Consider the following 22,132-nt stretch of genomic DNA (forward strand, 5'->3'; position numbering starts at 1 on the left):
CCACTGGTTGTGGACTCATAATTTAATGATGTCATCAATTTTAAATAAAAATCCTTGCTGCTAGATGTTGGATAAATGTAATGCCAGTTCATTCCTTGGTGAGTCAGTGTGTTGGTAAAAGTTCTCCCCAATACTGTGAGTGATCCAGGGTCAAGTTTATACTGAAGCGACCTGTACAGCGCAACTAGTCTTAAGTGGTGAAATAAATCAACCTCCCTTTGTTACTGCAAATGCTTGCAATTTAGACATGGACCTCTAATATTTACCTATTTGGCAACCCTATGCTGTATCCGAACCATTTAAAATAGCCTGTGGATGCTGATTTAATACCACATGGAGGCATGTTTCTTTTTCATTACCTGGATGGCATCCTATGACATCCACACTTTCATGAAATCAGGAGCGCTTGTTTAATCTGACCCTCTGCTTGATCCTGTCTGCTGCCGTTTGTTTCAAATTTACTGCAACAACCCTCAAATGTCTTTTTTGCCTCTGGGCAACAGGAAATAAGGCTCCTGTGAATGTGACGACTCAGAGCTGTCCTCCTTGTCAGCTCACGCAGACCAGAGCGACAAGCTGACAAATTACAGGTCGAGCAGGGAGACATGCCGGGGCGTGAGAGTGGGACTGAGCCTCAGCACAGATATACCGTGATGATCTGAATCCTCGTCTGGATAGAGCAAGACTGAAACAAAACACACTGCATTTGCTGGCTTTTTCAAAAACATCATATTTCCCTTTGAAAGCCTGCAAGCAGATTGAGGTACAGACAGAGGGAGTGTGAGCGTCTGCATTGTGTTTGACTGTGTAGTTGGGTAAATGGGCCAGAGCTCAATGCCAGAATAGAAACCCCAGGCTTTCATTCCAAACTGCACAAGTCCTCCCTTCTGAATGAAACAAACCAGATTTGTGAAATATGAAATATGTTGTTTTTCTATACCTATGTATCGCTTTCTCTCTGTTATATTTCATTTTTCTTCCCTGCTACTTTTGTGTTATGTACTTTGATTGACAGTTATCATGAGTACAGTCAACTCCAGAATTATTGGCGCCCTTCGGGAAAATGACATTACACAGGGTGATATTTTCCTGTTGGTGAAGATTACTTATTGAGTGTATGGTTATCAAAATTGCACTCAGCGAAAGACAGCAGTCAGTACCTTCCTTCTATTTTTAACTCAAAGAAACATTATAATAGTATTAGAAATTTAAAATGTACTCAAGGTAAAAGTTAATTATTTGGACTGAAATTAGATGCATTACATCTTTTCAAGACATTGAAATTACTTGAAAGTATTTATTTGGGAAAGTTACAAAGGTTAAGTTTAGATTTGGACTATTAGGGTGGCTTTGTGCTGGGTCTGTATGGGTTTGTTATAAATCCATCTAAACCGGTACAAAGTTTATTTTGATGTTTAAATATAGTTCATAAAGTTAACCCTTTTCTCGCAGTACAATGGTGTTCCATTCCACAGGCGGAGAAAAAAAAATACTTAAAAAATACTTAAAGCGCTGAGTGTCTACTTTTATATGAGCCATTAGTGTGACGTCACAAATAATTTCAATGCTGAACACGCTCACGCCAAAAACAGGTGGTAATTCCATTTTTGGGCCTCTGGTAAAAAGAGTGCATTAAAATGTGTATAAACATGATCAGATGAATTGTTAGACTTCAGGAATCTGAGTCACCTCTGAGATTCGTAAAATTTGTTTGGGATGCCAGGTGTTCGAACCAGGGACCAAGGAGCTATGAAGGGGCAACACGATCCCTCGTGCCACTGGGTCATGCCCAACAATTATTAATACCCCAAGCAATAACATACATTGTACTGACATACAACTGACAGCAACTAAAAAAATTTTTTAGACAATTTCTTTTGGATGGCAATAATTTTGTCAAATGTTTTTGTGAGACAATACAAAACAGGTTTTAATGATTAATTAGTGCATAGCTACTTTATTTATTTTATACATTCATTTAATTAAAGGGTCATAATGATTCAGCATGACTGCGGTGTATTAACTCCCTCAGGGAGATGTTAACGGGTGTGTAACAGTTCTGGAAGCACAGTGAAGTAAAACTAAAGGAAAACATAACTGGATCACTGCCAAACCCCCAGCTCACTGAAGAAAAAGCTCAGGAGTGTGTCTTATCAGTAATCACTCTCTCCCACACCTACATCTCACCTACTAAATATGCACACACACACACACACACACACACCCACACACGCATTTCAAAGTCAGTCATCCTTCATCTTACTGTATTTATATAATCTGGAATTTTTCAGGTAAACTGTTACTACCATGGAGAGGTGAAGGGCTATCCGCAATCCGACGTCATCCTCAGTACCTGCACAGGACTCAGGTGAGTCACCATAGCAACCTGAATCAATGATGTTCATAGCATTGAAGTTATAGGTAGAACCCCACAAACACCAGCATAGCCCTCTAGGATGCTGGTGAATGATGGTATGAATAAATGTAGCTGCCAAAAAAAAAAAACATGTAAGCCAGGAGCAGCTGTCTGAACAATAAAATGAATTACATGGAATGTATCCAGGAGTCATATCATCAGGAAAGATCCTCATATAACTATGATAAGTTAGATTTGGAAAAACAAATATTCCAGTGATACACATATTCACACACACAGGCACACTGGAGCGTGTTGCTTCAGAATTATTACTCTCATAATTCTGCTTGATAGCATCAGGAACATTATCCTGCAAACGGGATCCAACATCTCTCCCTGAAAACCTGTCTCAAGCCACACAGTCTGTCTTCAAACCGTGCAGCAGATACACACACACAGTGCTCCCCTGACAAGATCTGTGTTTCTTGGCACGTAGGTCAAAACAAATTAGTGTTGATTTTGGTTGGCAGAGTTGGTGTGAGTGTGGTTTACATAAGTGTTTATGTGGTCTGTGTGTGCACTATGGGTGTATTAAGAAAGCATAGAGTCTGGCCCTTTCTCCACAGAGGAGCATGTCACTTTAAATCAACGTGCAACTGTAAAGTGTGAGAAAAGCTTGTTGAAGCAAGTCCCATAACCACTAAATATCAGGATTGGAACTGATTGTACAGTTGTTTCAATAAAATATCCCCAAAATTGATGCTGAGTTCACCAGCAGTGGCTTGGATGTTGAAATAACCCAGTTTCCAGACCATTTTTATGCTGTGGGAAAGCGGAAAGAGCACTTCCCTGAAGAGCAGCGTGCGCTATTTACACTTTAACCACTCCATTAAATTACTTTACACTTCTCTCTCAATATAGGTTCCTTCAGTTGCTACAGTGTTAATCTATCTTTCTATCTTTCTTTCCGTCTTTCTTTCTCTTTTCACAGAGGGCTGATCACACTTAAAGATAAAGTGTTGGTGCTGGAGCCAGCGCATAAGCCCAACAGCACTCTACATCATGTCTTTAGAGGAGAGCATCTGACCTTGAAGCAGGGGACATGTGGACATGGACACAATGTCTCCTATACTACAGGACTCTCAGACACTAATGGGGGCTTCTTCAGCTCGCATGGTAACAGGGTGAGCTAACCAGGACCAAAGCAAATGTACCATGGCCTTATATGCTTTAACACAGGACAGTAGCATGACACATATTTATCCATCCATCCATCCATTTTCTGTACCGCTTATCCTACACAGAGTCACTGGGAGCCTATCTCAGGGTACTCAGGGCACAGGGCAAAGCCAGGAATTGAACCCCCAACCCCAGAGATGTGAGACAAACTTGCTACCCACTAAACCACTGTGTCCCCAACACATAACAATTAAATACCAATACCGGATTATTTGCAGACTGAGTTGCTGAATTTTGGCAGTGTCAGTTATAATCTTTTATGATTTAAACAATGGAAAAATTCCTGCCAAAAGCCTTGCAGAGAGAACATTGATCAATCAAAGCACCAGTACTCTGCATAGAGTGATGTGTGTGACTTCTTTCATGGCTTCTTGCCTAAAGCATGGAAAATACTCTTCCATGTGTACTTTTTCCAGGCAAATACACATATCAAAGGTACATTCAGCATTTGTTTGGCTCAGGTATGCTTCAGCATAATTTTATACACGCACAATAGCTGTAACTCTGTATCTACATCACTTTTTTTTTTTTAATATCAGGTTATTTATGGCATCACTTTGACCAGTTTCACCAGCAATATTATCATCAATAGTGTCTTGCAAGTAAAATATAAGTACAAGCTTGGCATATTGTGCGTGACTAAACAACACCTACAGCAACTTCTATACATCATAGACTGAGGCCTTGAACGAATTCAATCCACGTCCGATCAGCTTTGAGACACAACAAGCAATAGCAAAACCGATATAAGGGGTTGGAATGGTAGTAATTCATTCACTTGATCAAAGGTAAAATCAGGTAGCTTTCTGTGTGTGTACATGATGTAAATCAGCGATCCAGATTGCTCCTGACATAAGATATTACTCTAATATGGTTTGACACATATTGACGAAGTTTCCTCATAAGCATGCCTAATTCGTCTTTTTGTTTCGATCACTACCTACCGTAGCAGATGTCACAGCTCTGGGACGTTTTCTGACTTGCACCAGTGGTTTTGCTGAAATGTACAGTATGTGTGCTAAGAGCAGCAATCACAATCGCTCTCAGTGTGAAGAATACCACTGATGTATACATGCTTTTGTATCCATTAAAGAGATCAGACACTGACAACAAAGAGAAATGGTCGCTGTTCAGAATCAGGAAGCCAGCCAAGTGTTGTTTTTCCAGTCATTTACAATTCTCATCAATTGCTCAGCTAAGTGACTCTATTATAGATACTTTTATACTTCTATAAAAGTCTTTCTAATACTGCTTCTATGATTTCAAATCCAGTGAGTTTGTATTCTTAAGATCATGAATGGCTTTTCCGGTGGAGTATATTAGACAAACAAAAGGGAACCTGGCATGAAAAAAAAACTATGAATTTGAACAAGCAAGTTGAAGGAAGAGGTATAAATCTTAACCATATCCCTAACGTATCCTTAACCTTTGCAGCTTTTCTTAGTATGAGACCATGCAAAGAAAATCAAAATTAACATTGAAATTTTTTAGCAGATGCCATTATCTAGTGCAACTTTGTAGTTTCCATCAAGCTTATAAAATATCTTCATATTAGATCAAGAATACTATCCAGCTAAAACCCTGTTATAGATAGTTATTACAAGAAGTTAGTACACATTTATTTATTTATTTATTTACCTACGTACTTACGTACCTACTTACTTATTTACTAATGCACTTACTTATTCATTTATTTATTTTTTATTTAGAGCCCTTCTGCTGAAGCGCTTACAAAAAATTGCAGTACACAATAATGGTGGTCAAAAACAACTTAAAAAAAAAAAACCCCTCCAAAACAGCTTCAGAAAGCTGATTCAATTTAGAAAGTTATGATGGCGAACTCTGTGGTTTTAAAGAAAGAGAAAGTGCACTTGTGTCTCACTTAAGAAAAGCCTTTTAAATCTGGAGTGCATTTTGTTAAATCTGTCCTTCAGAAATAAACTGGTCTGCCAATGTATTTATTTATTTATTTTTTATTATTATGGGGTTTTTAAAATATTTTTTTTGCTTTCCTTCCCAATCTCTTTCTCCTTAAGTATTTTACTTTCAATCTTTCTTAATTCATTTACCTCTCACTCCTCTCACTTCTATTTCTGTTTGCTCTCTCTGCAGTACAAAAGACAAGCTCAGAGCAGCACTAAATATGTTGAACTGATCATTGTAGCAGATAACCGAGAGGTACGTAATTAAAAATACACTTTCAACCATTTTTCTTTAGCAGTAAATATGAAGGTCAACTCTTTTGTCAGGCAAGAAACAAACTTCTATATAGATTATAACAAACATTGGCCTTGTCTCTGCTGAAAACATGAATGCGAATGCAGAAATAACCCCAAGGTCTGGGTTGTGCACTCTGATCTCATGTTAGGGTGCTAAGAGGAAGCTGTTGAAGCGCAGTTGTTGATTATTTTGGTACAACCCCAATTCCAAAAAAAGTTGGGAAGCCATGTAAAATGTAAATAAAAACAGTTGTTTGCCCCGTCCCAACTTTTTTGAGACGTGTTGCGACCATCAAATTCAAAATTACCTTGTTTTTTTTTCTTAAAGTAGTACATTTCCCCAGTTTAAACATTTGATATGTTTTCTGTGTTCTATTGCGAATAACATAGGGGTTTATGAGATTTGCAAATCATTGCATTCTATTTTTATTTACATTTCACACAGCGTCCCAACTTTTTTGGAATTGGGGTTGTAGAAAAGGAGGAAGTTCATTCATGTGCCTCAGTTGGGTGAAGGATTGTTTAAGTAGCACTTTAGTGTCATGAATTTGGACTGTGACAGGAAATGAAGACCTCCAGCTGCAGCTACTTGACCCTTGCCTAATTTGTCTGTTTAAAACTAGACTTCATGTCTTCTAAATGCAGTACTTGAAAATGATTTTTCACAAATCGGTTCCAGCTGAAACTAGCAGGTGGTACTTTCTCTTGCCATTTTCTAAATTCAAAGTCTGACCTATCAGTGCATTTGTGCAGATTATTAGACAGTTCATACAGCTTCCAAAATTTGAAAGTCTTAAACATACTTTGTTGGAAATATGCTTTTAAATGATAAATAAACATCTAGAGAGTGATGCATTTCTTCCCATCAACAGCAGAAAATTTATCATGTGTATTGTGTGTCCATTGAGTTTACATTACCTATGAAAGAATAAAGTTCTTTCAATAGAGTTTACTGTAACATTATCAGTTAAGTTTAACCTGATCTTAAAACTCAAAGTTAAGCACATTAGCAGGTGGTAGATGCCTTTTGTGGATATCAGATGTTTCCTGTTTGCTAACATTGCAAGATTATCCCTTACACCATTTCAAATCGGCTACAAATTGGAAGTCACGGGCTAAAGTTAAAGCAAAGGCCAAACACACAGAAATCATACTAAAAGTTATGCTGGAAATAATTGACAACATTCTCACACTCACAAAGTTTCTAAAATAACATAGAAATGTGTATCATAGGAGTTACGTATTATATGCATTTTCATTATAGCCATGTGATCTACAAAGTGTATATATCTGTAGTAAGGCAAAAAAAAAAAAAAAGATCAATTCAAGTATACTACAGGTTTATCACATGTATGCTGATGTATTGTGGTGTTGGGTAGAGCCACAACCAGGATGCATTGTTAAAACAACGCACCTGCTCTATTATTGAGAGTACGACAGAGCACTGGGAGAACATGCATGCACACAGGGAAGAGGCAGAGTCAAACATCCAACCTCAGAGGTACAAGGCAAACATGCTAACCACTAAGCCACCTTGCCCCCCTTAGTACTATACAGTCACTGATAATTATATGCTTAGTATTCTTCAGCGTAAACTCAAAATAAGATAAGATAAGATAAGACAAGGTAAACTTTATTCATCCCACACTGGGGAAATTCCCTCGTTACAGCAGCTCAATTACAAAAAAAAAAAAAAAAAACAGATAGGAAAGAATGCACATTCAATAGGAATAGAATTGAAAAGAAAAAAAAGAAAGTATCTAAAAAAAACATATATACAACAGGAATAGAAAAATAAGAATAACAGTAGTAAGAAAATAATAATAATAATGGTAATATGTACACTATGGACACCTCAATGTATGTACAGATGAATACAAATTTGAATATATACAGATGAGTAGCAACTTGTTTATATGCATAAATGGATAAATGGATTATTGCACAGTTAACAATAGAGGGGTGAGAAACAAATAATAATAATAATGTGTAGGTTGATGATGCAAAACAGCTAGCGGTGCTACATTATGTTGTTATTGCATTAAAGAGTCTGACTGCTGTGGGGATGAAGGACCTGCGGTAGCGCAGGAATTGCTCATGATAGACGCCAGCTTAGCTAATAACCTCCTCTCCCCCACCACCTCTATGCTGTCCAGAGGGTAGACCAGGACAGAGCTAGCCCTCTTAACCAGTCAGTTGAGAAAATAAGTATTAGATTTACCTACAAATATAAAGCAAGTGTAAAGATGGTACATTAATAGTAAATAAGGTAGTAAACCTTTATGTACTTACTTACTGCACTCAGTAAATGAAAAAATATTTTTAAAAGTTTTTTAAAAACACTTACATTCTACTCTAATGTACTTAGGATCATTATTGCAAATCAGTGAGCTTGTATATATCATAGTGGCTCTAATTCAGTCAACATTCTAGCAGTGAGAATCCTCCTTGGTCATACCTCGTTTAACCAGAGCAGAAAATTGGTAACCCGAAGGGACAAGACTTATGGTATTATAATCTAGAAGTTTCTCCACTCATAAGTAGGGCTTCATTAGTTGTGCTGAAAAATAAAATGAATAATGTTACGCAAATATTTCTTGGAATGCCAAAAGCAAACGAGACTTAAAGGTTCGGCAGTTTCTGATTAGAGTTACAACCCATGACTCACAACCCTAAAGGCAGTAATCATACAGAACATGGAAGAAATGTTTCCATTCTTTGATTCTGTACAAACTCTTTTATATTCCCTCGGCTGATGGCCCAAAACAAGCTCAGCATGTCCAAGCTGCCAAAATATGAGAAAGAGCCTTAACATCTGTGCTGAAGTGGAGCTTGGAACTGGACACTGGAAAATTATTTGCCACATGTAACATGCCTCATTTGAGTAGCGTAAAACATGCATCTTGTGTTATTTCAGTATCAGAAACAGGGCAAGGATCTGGAGAAAGTGAAACAGAGGCTGGCTGAGATCGCCAACTATGTGGACAAGGTAAACCCAAATTAAATGTCAACACAGCATATTGCTGTAATGTGCAAAGGACCAAAGCACTACATAGTGACAAGTTTTTTTTCCTTTCTACCACACCTGCTTTTATTTATCATCTATTAAGTCCTTTATTTTTATATAAAGGGACTGCGCAGGCCCTCACGGAGTACAATATAGCTATAAAGGTGTTAATAGTCCGATTTGACATCAATACTTACAGTGCTGTGAAAAAGGATTTTCTTTTATTTTATATTTCCTGATTTCTTCTGTTTTTGTTCATGTCTCATGCTAAATTGTTTCAGAAATTAAAACAAAATCTAAGATAAAACAAAGGCAACCTGAGTAAACACAAAATACAGTTTTTAAATGATGATGTTATTTATTGAAGCAAAAACGTTATCCAATACCAACTGGTCCTGTGTGAAAATGTATTTACACCCATAGTTACTAATCCCCTAAATTTATGAAACTGCATCCATAATGGGGCTCAGCTGGACTAGACACAACCAGTCCTGATTACTGCAAACCCTGTTCAATCAAATCAACACTTAAATAGAACTTTTTCAATAGCATGAAGTTGGTTAAAAGGTCTTACCCAGTAACACACTATGACAAAGATTAAAGAAATTCCAGAAATGATGAGGAAGAAGGTGATTGAAATACATCAGTCTGGGAAAGGGTTATAAAGCTATTTCAAAGGCTCTGGGACTCCAAAGAACTACAGTGAGAGCAATTATCTCCAAATGGAAAAACTCGGCACAGTAGTGAACTTTCCCAGAAGTGGCCGACTTTCCAAAATTCCTCCAAGAGCATAAAAGAGCAAGTCACAAAAGAACCAAGGACAACATCAAAGGACCTACAGGCCTCTCTTGCATCAATAAAGGTCACTGTTCATGACTCCACTATCAGAAAGACACTGGGCAAAAATGGCATCCATGTAAGAGTGGTGAGGTGAAAACCACTGCTAACCCAGAAGAACATTAAGGCTCGTCTGAATTTTGCGAAAACACACCTTGATGATCCTCAAACTATTTGAGAGAATGTTCTGTGGACTGATGAGTCGAAGGTTGAACTGTTTGGAAGACAGGCGTCCCGTTACATCTGGCATAATCTAAACACCGGATTCCACAAAAAGAACATCATACCGACAGTCAAGCATGGTGGTGGGAGTGTGATGGTGTGGGGATGCTTTACTGCTTCAGGGCCTGGGCAACTTGCAATAATTGAGTGAAACATGAATTCTGATCTCTATCAGAAAATTCTAAAGGAGAATGTCGGGTCTTCAGTACGTAAGTGGAAACTCAAGTGCAACTGGATTATGCAGCAAGGCAATTATCCAAAGCATAGAAGTAAGTCCTAGTCCTAGAAGTAAGTGAAAGACTGATCTCCAGTTTTCGGAAGTGTTTGCTTGCAGTTATTGTTGCTAAAGGGGTCAAAACCAGATTTAAAGTTAGTTTTTCACATGGTTTCAATTAGTTTTTCACATGGTTCATAGCTGTTGGATAACTTTTTTTGCCTCAATAAATTAAAATAAATAAATAAATAAATAAAATCTAAAAGATCTATAACTATTTAGTATGAGATATATACAAAAACAGAAGAAATCAGGATGGGGCAAATACATTTTCCACAACACTGTATATAGATAGAGAAGTTTTAATCACTGCTAGTCAGAAAGCTAATCATTGGCTTTACAATTTAATGCACATTCAGTATATGGCTAGAGGTAAAACTGAGTCTGGGAAATAATTGCTTTAAAGAGCCTGCTAACACCTAGCTCTCCCTCTGCCTCAGTTCTACAGAGCACTGAATATCCGTGTGGCCCTGGTAGGCTTGGAGGTGTGGAGTGACTCAGACAAATGCCCTGTCTCTCAGGACCCATTCACCACACTGCATGAGTTCCTGGACTGGAGGAAACTCAAGCTTTTACCACAAAGACCACATGATAATGCCCAGCTTATCAGGTCAGGAGACAAATCCTAATATCTTGCCTTGTTCTTTACTCAGAGGACAATCTAGAGCAAGTTAAAGAATATTTATACACACAAATGTGGCCATGGTAAGTTCAGTTTATTAGAGAAAACTAAAACAATGTAGTAAAATTGCACACTTTTCAGTAAAGATCTACCCTGCCCAGATTAGAGTTAAATTTACAACATTTGGCAAATACCTTTTTCCAGAGCAACTTACATTTATCTCAGTTGTTGCGGGTTAAGGGCCTCACTCAAGGGCCCAGCAGTGGCAACATGGCAGTGCTGGGACGTGAACTCATGACCTTCCAATCAGTAGTCCAACGTCTTAACCAATGAGCAACATCTGTGTTTTATATGGCTTTACTTGAGTAAGATGGTTGTGCTCAGCCCGAAATGACAACATGAAGCCATCTTCATGGTCAGGTGTATTAACAGTCAGGAGGCAGGCAAAGATTGACAGTCTTAGATAAACTAATCCCTTTAAATTAAAACCCAGGACCTGCTGGAGAGATTATATATGTGATTGTTGGCTTGGGAAGATCTGGGGACCCCAGGAGGAGCTGAAATCTGTGCCTGGGTAATGAGAAGCTTGGACTAAACTTTTCAGCCTGCTGCCACCATGACCCCTACCAGAAAGGAGAATGAATGAATGAATGAAACAAAGTATGCCGAATTGTACAAGAAAAGGGACAGAAATCAATTACATTAACACTAACCATTGCATTAACTGCCAACCATCAACCCTGAACCTTTTGGAACACTAAACTACATAGTTCTGCAAATGAACTGTCCAGGTGTAAAGGATCTTTCAAGGTTCAAGTTTACTGTAATGTGTATAAAAAGTGCGTTAAGCATCTATATACAATGAAATTGTGTCTAAGATGAGTTACAGTGCTGTTGGATGTACTAAGATATGCATTTATCAGTTTGTATATCTGTATTTCTGTCTCCATCTGCAGTGGGGTGTATTTTCAGGGCACCACTATTGGCATGGCTCCCATCATGAGCATGTGTACGGCCGAGCAGTCGGGGGGCATTGTCATGGTGAGTGACATTTCTGTCATTTGTGAGACAAAATTTATGTGCATTGTAAAGACATTTTCACAGTTTTCTCGGAATTTTCTGATTCTGTGATGCATGTGTAGTTAACATTTAGTGAAGTACACAAACCTGTGCAAGCAAAGTGCTTTGAAAACTGTAGAAGGTGGTTGATGATGCATATATTTATTTACCAGATATCGCCTGGTCTTTTTCCAAATGTCAGCTGTCCAAGTTCGGTGAACCTGTACCCACTATAGCCACAGATTACTGTTCTTGGCTGTCAGAAATGGAACCCAATGTGGTCTTTTGCTTTTGTAAAGCATTCACCTTACCTCATCCACCTGTTGTGTGTTATGAATGTTTTTCTGCTCACAGTGGTTGTACAAAGTGGGTGTTTGAGTTACTGCAGCCTTCCTGTCAGCTCAAACTAGTCTGGCCATTCTCCTCTGACATCTCTCATCAAAAAGCATATCCACTCACCGAATTGCTGCTCACCAGATGTTTTTTTCTTTCTGCACACCATTCTGTGTAAACTCTAGAGGCTTCTATGCACGAAAATCCCAGATCAATAGTTTCTGAAATGCTCAAAAACAAAAAGGTAAAAAAATGTAACATGAATGAAGTTCTTGGCTTTATGCCTGAAGCTGTCATGGAACTTTCCTACGCAAACATGACTTTTATTCAAAAATAATGTCAAAAACAATTGTTAAATAGGATTAACAGGAATTTAGCCAAAAAAAACATGCCAATAAGCATAATAAATAATTGTCAAAAAATCATATGACAGTTGGATAATGTACAACAATTATTGTAATCAATGGAATCAAGAATTATATACCACCAAAAACCCAGCTAGCTTCTAATGTATACAGTATACTTTACAACTCTGACTTTGTTTAATGTTTAGCTGTTAATCTGCTTTTCTTTTCAATCAGGCATATTCATATATATGGTTATAATACTGCTCCCCACCCTGTATACACCTGCTTAAGTCATTACGGCCCAACTGCACAGAGATACTGCTCATAAATCACCTGAATGTATCGATTACAAGAGGCTCGGCTGTTACTCTTCTAATGAGGCAGAACAAACAAACGGTCGGCTGGGGAAACATCATATCCACCGGAGAGGAAGAACACTTGCTGGTGGGAGTGATTACTGATGAGGATACGGCTGTGTAATAGAGCCCTTGCCCTGTTCTCACTTCAGATCTTTATTAGGTCATTAGGACTTGGCAGCTCTAGGATGAAACTGCCATTCCGGATCAGGGCTGAAATGTCTCTCCCAGGTTATCCCATGTTCCAGTCTGTTCCCAACTGATTGGCTTTTCGCTTGGTGCACATGCACAAACCTTGGCAGGATGATTAAAGGGTAGTGTGCGCCAGTCTGCCTCGTCCATTACAGATCAGCCTGTTTCACTGCACACATCAGTCTTACTTCCCCTCCAAAACTCCTGTTGCTGCAGGCAGGAAACTCTGGGGCTGGAGCCATGCTGGACTACAATGAGAGCTGTTTCTACTTTTCCCAACATAAATAATTATGGGGAAAAAAATATTCAGCAGTGCCAAAAGATATCAAATGTTTACATACTGAATGTTTTATACATTCATTCTTTCAGCGGATGCTTTCTATCATTTTCTGCAGTCAGATTTCATGACAAATGTTTTTAAAACTTGACTGACTGCATGAAGGACTATGTGTGTATCTGTTTTTATATCATGGTCGGGACCAGATGTCCCTACAAGGATAGGAATATCTGACAGTTCTGACCTTGTGAGGATATTTGGCTGGTCCCCATGATTAGTGCATTAACATCCAATATAATGTTTGTTTACACTTTACACTAGACAATTTTCTGGACTCATATTCCACACAAGGCATCATGGGACTCAGGAATATTGTGGCTATACACAAACACAAAAAGCCCTATGAAGTCCTGAAACAGCTTTTTATTCTGGAGTCTTTGCTTAATGGTGCATTTCATTTCAGCAGTGCAAGAATCATGACTTATGCCTCTTTAATGGGTTTGTGAAAAAGTAATTACATAGGCTGGTAGTGCTTGCGTTTTATCAATTAGCGCCTTCATGTGAAACATCACTTTGCTACATTCAGTAAAAAAAACCAACAACAAATGCATATGTGGAGATGTTAAGAATGTAATCTTCGGAGGGCAGCAGGAGTGTAATTGCCCCAACCCCTTCTCCGTAGCAAACACAGGGTAGTAATTGGGTTTACTCGCTTGGAAATATAAGTAATTGCTCTTAGGAAAGAGTGTACAGTAACTGTTTTGTGTGGTGCTATGCTGCAAAGACAATGATTTATCTGTAAACATGTGTAGATGCAATTAATAATGACTTCTGCTTTATCATTCTCTCTCTTTATTATTATTATTATTATTATTATTATTATTATTATTGTTATTATTATTATTATTATTATTATTATTATTATTATTTTTGTCTCACTCCACCTCTCAGGACCACTCTGATAACCCCCTTGGAGCTGCAGTTACTTTGGCTCATGAGCTGGGACACAACTTTGGAATGAACCATGACACACCCGAGCGGGGGTGTGGGTGCAGGGTGACAGCGGACAGAGGCGGCTGCATCATGACTCCTTCAACTGGGTGAGTCCTTTTCAGGACTTGGGTAGACCTGCAACAGAATCAAGTTTCATGTTAGATGGCACATCAAGACCTCACTGAATTCCATTTTAAAAAGATTTTAAATATAGATCAGCTACATCAGAGGTGCATTAGAAGAGGATCACATTTGAGCCTGCACACAGCACTGCTTTTATTGTATGTGTTATGTGCGTATTTTTTTTTCTCTTGTGTGCTTGGGAGAGATCACAAAGTTTGGCTGAATGGGGGTGTGGCTGAGACGAGTGTAACTTAAGCATAAACTTTATTGAAATATCAAACACACACTTTCTATATGTTGTTAAAATCTACAGCGGGGATCATGACTGTGCAACCTGTAGTTGTGTAGCAAAATGATACTTTTTGAGTGCAATTAGTAAATAGGAGGGACCATGATGTTTTGGCGGAGAGGAGGCGTAGCTGAGAGGGGGCGTGGCTGAGAGGAGTGTGTCTGACAAATGAAACAGTTACTCATGAACATCTAGATATAATTGATCTAATGCTGTAGTTGCCAAAAAAGATCAAACTCAGAGTGCATGATGGCTCTTCCTCCTGCCAGTAATGTACTGTATATGGAAACGCAGCTGTGTCAAGAGGTCTTGATGCGACCCTTGATTCGACACTTAAGTGATGCTGTGGTGTGAATTTAGGGTAATGTACATAAATAAAATAGGTTGAAAGTGTTAGTCTCCTGGGATCTTAAAAATTCAAGGATGGACAGGAAACACTATGGAAAGGTGATGTTCTTACATCATGGTTCCGCCTTTCTGCACAAAAGAACAAACACAAACACACCCTTCAGAGAGTAATTAAAATAGCCCAAAGGGTCATTTTAGTAGAACTCCCAGCAACAGAGCATCTGGATACAGAAATCTGTAGGAAAAAAAGCCTGTGCTATCCTCAGTGACCTTCCCAAGCGAGCCTTAATCTGTTCCTCTGACATGACACTAAATACAGTCTCTGGTGTTACAGACCAGAAAGCATCATGAGCCAAAAGAATAGACTCACAAACAGTGCCTACCCCAGAACAATAACCCTCACTGCTGACACAGAGGTTCTACAGAGGTTAGGAATGCTCCAAAATTGAGCCTACACCATTTCTGGTTGGTTTTTCTACCACAATGAAGAGAATGGGAAACAGTACAATGTTTCAGCAAGCAAGGAAAAACACTGTAAACATGGTGGAGGTTGTACAGACATGGGGTAAAGTTGCTGTCCTTTATTGATTTTACTATCTTACTTTAATATGATGTTAACTTTAACATAGTTCTAATCCACCTCATATGAATAAAGTACAGTCTATCTTCTCCAGTCTTTTTCCCCACTCGCTACAAACGGTGTGTTACTAAATGCATTTACAAAATACACATGCGCAAAGATTTTTTGTTTGTTTTTAAGAGGAAAATGATGATGAAGTTTTGCAGTTTGTGACTCCAATAAAATGATATAAAAATGATATTGCTTTTGATGTATTGATACAATACAGTAAGGATTAAGGATAATAAGGAGTACCGCAAGGTCCACTTGAGTAGTTCCTGGTGTACAGCATCTACAGCTTTTTATCTAGGTAAGAACTATTCAAGTATCTACCCTTGAGCAGGGACTAAAAAAGGTTCCTAGAACTATGCTCCAGGAGATTTCAGGTGATTTGCAGCATAGCCAATGGAAATACAGAGACATACAGGCAGACAGACCTGGTGAGATTGGCTTGACCTGTGCTTAGGGAATATTATGTGCCAATATGAAGCTAGTCAGTGAAGTCAAATTGGAAGGATGAATAATCTAAGAAAAACAACTGATTTCCAACATTTCGCTGAACATCGTCTAGAAAAGCAGTTGTAATTAATTGTAATGAAAATACAATGCATTTTGTTAATAAATAAAATATTTGCATTGTATGTAAGATATATACTGTTGTAAGGTAACTGCAAACATTTTGGGTTGTGTTTGTATAAATGGCCTTTTCTAGCTCCAGGATACTAGCCAGTGTGTTTTGTCTTCATCTAGGGACAGTGAAAAATGTGTCCATTAATGGAAAAACAAGACCAAATGGAACTTTCCCAATAATTTCAGTATTTTATCAAAGGAATTGAGGCCAGAGAGAGGAGATATTTCACCTTGTCCCTCTTATTTCTCTCCTGTTACTGCTGGGTCAGAGAGTAAGAGGTGGTGCTGTTACATAATCATCCATTTTAAAGCAGGGAGAGCTGTCAGCAGAACCAAATGAATGCTTTACCAACTTTAAGCTCCTTCCAGTGCTCTGTGTGGTGCAGCATAATCCTGTCGCTTAAACATAAGAGGGAGGCAGAAATCAGATCTTGACAAAGTGTCTTAGTGTCCCTGTGCGCGATAGTGCAAGATGTACTGAGCACTGCTTTTGCAGCATGCCAGAGAAAAAAGTCTGGTTCTTGAATAGAGTAAAACCACAGTGTTCATTTACCACCTATGATGTTGAAAGGGTGTAATTATAACAAGTGGTAATTTAGAGCTGATGGCTGTGCAGCTTCAAGATGACATTATCCTTTTAATACTGGCCCCAAGTAAGCTCTTTATTCTTTATATTTGTTCCTCCAGTTGATTGGGTTCCAGTCATAAGTTCCACCACCCAAATAACTGGAAACTTTTTAGGAACTCAGAAAAAAAATCTACCTTCCTGCAGGTTTCATCTCCAACCAAAATCAAACACACCTGTATTAGTTGATCATGAACTTCTCAAGGCAATATTTAGAAGGTCAGGTGGGCACGATTATGGTTGGAGCTAAAGTCTTCAGGAAGGTAGATCCCCAGGAACAGTGGTTGTTGACCACTGCACTAGAAGAACCAGGACCAATTTTTATTTGTGGGTCACAGCTCCAAGAACCTTTCTCGTCTGTTCTTTATCGCAAGTTCTTTTCTGCAGAACAGGAGCTACTGAGGTGGAACTCGTTGTACTCAAATGTATTGATTGATCAAATGCAAATTCATAGAATGACCAACCCTCTAACCACTCATTGTAAAACACATTTTAAGCAATAAGCAATAACTAAAGCTTGTTACATCAGTCAAAAGTGTGCATTTTGTGCATACTTCTAGATGCACACTATTCAACAAAACATCGAGATACTATATGCAGACCATTGTACTTGCAGCTGGTTTTTTAACATAAAACTGAATGATTAACATCATATTTCCAAAACACAGCAAAACTATTAAGAACAATTAACCTCAGACTCAACCTCCGCCATATTTGATTTTGAGTATTGCTGTAATTTCACTGCATGCTGAAATGTCAGATATGATCTGCACTTTTTCTTTTTCCATTTGTTATTTTATAAAACAGTCATTTTCCCTGCAGAAACCAGTTCTCATTTCGGTGATTTCCAGAACTGGTTCAGAAATCTCTGGACACACACCTACACTCTTAGTAAAAAGTTTTTACTTGGAAATTATCCTGACAGTCAGGCAGTCATTGAACAAAAAAGAGTATTTAAGCGTTCCAGAGATAACAGGGTTATTGCTATGTAGTGGAGGTCCAGTGGTGGTTCTTGGCCATTCATTGACTGGTAGAAGGTGGGTAACACATTGTGCATAGCAGCAGATGGACTACAATTGAGACAGTAATTGTAGACTTACATTGTGACCTATGATCTGTATGGTAAGTTTACCTGATAAAATGTCCAGTGAGTGTAGCTATAAAGTTAATGTACTTACCTGGCAACTTTGTGTATAGATTTAGTAATGTATGTTGATGTAGTGTTGAACTGCTTGACACGACAGCCAGTAGCATTTGAGATCAGACAGAAACCTGACAGTAGTTTAGTGAGGTACATACAGTAAATATGGAAGGCAGTTTTCAATGAGAGTTTTTTTTTTTTTTTTTTTACATATTCCTACTGATGCAGAAGCCCCAAAAGTGTACAAAGATGGAATCACATTCTTGCTCAGTCCGAGGAAGCAACATATCCCAGCGTTGAAGATCTCTTAAAGAACCGCCACCTAGTACAGATTCCACCCTATTCAAAACCAATAAACTCCAACGAATGTTTTATATATATATATATATATATATATATATATATATATATATATATATATATATATATATATATCTTATCTTTCTTTCTAGACATACGGTCTTATTGGTGTCCATAACAAAAACTCTGAAACATCCATTTGGATTTCAGAGACACTTCAATTCAGTTCTCTGTGGTATGTGTAGAGGGGTGTAATTAATCTATAGTCCAAGTCACAGTTCTCTGTATGGAACACTGCATTGCACACATTGGCTCCTCCAGTGTCTACAGCATGTTAAGACTCCTAAACGAATCCTCTCACTACGTCACTACACGTACTAGGTGTCCAATTATAGCAGAGTATGATGTCAGTGTTTCCGCTTTGTAAAATTTGCCAGAGAAGGAAATTGAAATCTACTTTAATATTTCAGATGAGAACATTGAGCCTTTTTTTGAAACTGAGAACATTCCGTTTTTTTTAAGCTGACATTAAATCTAAATACTCTTAGTCTAGCTGTGTGTAATAATGTACTGACAACAGCATAATTTTTTGCTTTGGCATATCATAATGTCCCGCTAGTAAAACTGTCCTGCTCATGTTCCATATGAGCAATGCTGAGCAGATGGAATTGATAGAGTGCACTGTAATACTGAATGCTGAGTGAAAAATGCTATTTCAGAAACTTTGAAAGAGAATTATTAGGCCAGTCTAGAGTACTGCAGTCTATAGCAAAACTTTCACACGTTTGGAAAGAGTGTTAGAAATATGAGCTGTAATCATGTATGAGCAACTATATGTGATCAGTGGTGCAGAGAGTAGTGTGGACCATGCCTTCGTCCGTTTGCGCTTTCAGCGGCTTGGCGTACGTGTATGCAGCACACAGTCTGATTTTATTAAAGAGTAGTATGAACTCAGACAAGCAAGGACGATGTGGATGGATTTTGTTTGATTTCATTTGAATGAACAAGGAAGAAAAGGTGTGACCACAAACTCTGTTCTCTTCCTTAACCTTAATTTTCCATACAAATCAAGTCATGAGAACTGACACACATTTACAAGTATAAGACCACATTATGTCCCACCCACAATACATTACAACATATGGGCTATACCAGGGGTGTCCAGTGTTATCCTAGGTGCAGGTTTACATTCCAATCAAGCAGGAGCCACACCTGATTCCACCAGTTTAATCAGTTGACCCTGACTTTCAGTAGACTCAGTGTGGCGTCTGCTTGGCTAAAATGCATGACCATTGTTAGCTCAGTGGTTAAGACGTTGGACTACTGATTGGAAGGGAAAACCCCAGCACCACCAATCTGCCACTGATGGGCCCATGAGCAAGGCCCTTAACTCTCAACTGCTCAAATGTATAAATGAGATAAATGTAAGTCGCTCTGTATAAGGGTGTCTGTCAAATGCCATACATGTAAATGAAAACGCCCCTAGGCTATACAATATGTATGAACAGAATCAACCCTCTATCAAGTCTGTATTAAGGAAGATAAACTGAGCATGTGTAGTCAAGTGGAGAATGTTACTCCATAAGATTATGGCCTTTAGCCCACAGGAGCTAATTCTGTCTCCATGATGTGTCATTTTGTATTGTTACCCTTCTGAGCTCCTACACATTCCCAGTGTAGTAGAGAAGCATCAAAAGACTGATTGATGTCCTAATGAGGTGATATTATTATTACGAATTTTATATATATATAGAGAGAGAGAGAGAGAGAAAGAGAGAGAGAGAGAGAGAAGAGAGAGAGAGCGAGAGAGCATTGATGCATTTCCAAATTATCCACAGTGTGTGAATGGGTGTATGACTGTTTGAGCGATTGTGGCCAGTGATGGGTTGGCACCCCATATGGGGTGTCCTTCACCTTGTGCCCTGAATTCCCTGGGATAGGCTCCAGGCTCGTCTATGATCTTGTGTAGGATAAGCGGTACAGAAAATGGATGGATGGATATATAGCGGTGATTAAAATAGTTTCATTAGGGCTTTACAGTGGGTATAATGGCCGTTTTATAAAATAATACGTGTGTGTGTGTGTGTGTGTATATATGTGTGTGTGAGTGGGTGTGTACCCATCTGGTCATCATTATTATCGTGTTCCTAAAGAGCACAGTGACTCATTCATTATCATATCTCTATACAGCATAGACAAGCTTTTTCCTGTAATTATATGCAAGTGTGTGTGTGTGTGTGTGTGTGTGTGTGTGTGTGTGTGTGTGTGCGCTTGGTGAATACCAGGTGATGACACCCTTGGCAATGCAAAATTGCAAGAAACTATGAAAGAGAATTAATGAATGAGTGGAATTGTTGACAGCTATTTGTGTGTGTGTGTGTGTGTTTGTGTGTGTGTGTGTGTGTGTGTGTGTGTCTGCAATGAAAGAACAAAACCAACAAAAAATATCCTATCTGTTTTGGTTATTAATGTATAATATATGTAAATGTATGTGCACATAATAGCTATTAGTTCAGTAGGTGTAATATCACTATAGGCTCTATGTGTGTGTGTGTGTGTGTGTGTGTGTGTGTGTGTGTGTGTGTGTGTGTGTGTGTGTTTGCGGAGTGATAATACATATGCGGTGTGAAATCTCTCAAATCCAGCACTCAAAAGATCAATATATCAGGGACAATAGATCAGTAATTATCTGTCCGAGAACCAGCCAAATGGCCTATTATAATCTGTCAGTCCTACTTTCTAATAGAAATTTGAAGATTAAATCTTCTCTGTCTTCATACAGACAAATGCTAGTGGCTCTTCATTCCAAATTAAAACTTCCAACTAAGTACCATTAACGCTCACCATTTTGGCCTAAGTTGTTCCATAGAGTCCTATCTCGCTATACTGTTAGAATAAAGAGTTCCCCAGTGTGATGTCTCTTAAAGAAACACTCTATTTAAGTTGTGTGACTTCAAATAAAAAATGGGATAAATTATTTATTCTTTCAGCCTAAAAAAGAAAGAAAACCAAGTACATTCATGGCATATGGCAGACACCCTTATCCAGAGCAACTTACATTTATATATCTGAGCAGTTGAGAGTTAAAGGTCTTGCTCAAGGGCCCAACAGTAGCAGCTTGGCAGTGCTCAGGTTTGAACTCATGATGCTCCAACCAGAAGCCCAACAACTTAACCACTGAGCTACCTTTGCCCAGGAGCATCACCATTTCAGGTTTAAGGAAAGGACAGCAAGGTATACGAGTAATACCAGCTCTGCAGTCAGGAACTGATTGCTGGCAGTGGCAATTGCGAGAACTGAGCAGGATGGTGGATTTTAGGTGACTCTACAATAATACACAGTTAACAATTTTTTTTTAAAAAACCATAAAAGTACATTTTCGATATAAATAATTGAGCAAATCGGTTGTTTAATGTCCCATCATTTCAAAATTTTCACTGTTGATGCTGCTACTCAAAGGGTTCGAATGCGTATGAGATTATCTGGAGATTAGCTAATTATTACTATTAGCATTATTTGTACAGTGTTAGATTAGACACATCATTGTAAGATAAGATAAGATAAGATAAGATAAGACAAGATAAACTTTATTGATCCCACAATGGGGAAATTCCCTCGTTACAGCAGCTGAATTACACAAATAAGAAAATACACATTAAATAGGAATGGAATAGGAAAATGTCTAAAGAATATATAATAGGAATATTAAAATAAGAAGAAGAGT

General features: G+C 38.3%; 1 protein-coding gene across 2 annotated transcripts in view; it reads left to right on the forward strand.

The window, feature by feature from the left end:
* The window catches only part of LOC108273823 (disintegrin and metalloproteinase domain-containing protein 12), a 104,970-nt gene that overhangs the window by 53,877 nt on the left and 28,961 nt on the right, over positions 1 to 22,132 (forward strand). For both annotated transcript variants that reach the window (XR_001814380.3, XM_017483396.3), the window contains exons 5-11: positions 2,292 to 2,368; positions 3,348 to 3,540; positions 5,708 to 5,773; positions 8,732 to 8,803; positions 10,595 to 10,764; positions 11,733 to 11,817; positions 14,292 to 14,440. Coding sequence is in view for 1 of the 2 variants with exons in the window: in XM_017483396.3 (XP_017338885.1) it covers positions 2,292 to 2,368; positions 3,348 to 3,540; positions 5,708 to 5,773; positions 8,732 to 8,803; positions 10,595 to 10,764; positions 11,733 to 11,817; positions 14,292 to 14,440 (812 nt within the window). In the remaining variant the exon portion in view is untranslated. The remainder of the gene's footprint in view (positions 1 to 2,291; positions 2,369 to 3,347; positions 3,541 to 5,707; positions 5,774 to 8,731; positions 8,804 to 10,594; positions 10,765 to 11,732; positions 11,818 to 14,291; positions 14,441 to 22,132) is intronic.

The sequence above is a fragment of the Ictalurus punctatus genome, chromosome 13, assembly GCF_001660625.3.
Source record: "Ictalurus punctatus breed USDA103 chromosome 13, Coco_2.0, whole genome shotgun sequence".
Classification (NCBI taxonomy): Eukaryota; Metazoa; Chordata; class Actinopteri; order Siluriformes; family Ictaluridae; genus Ictalurus; species Ictalurus punctatus.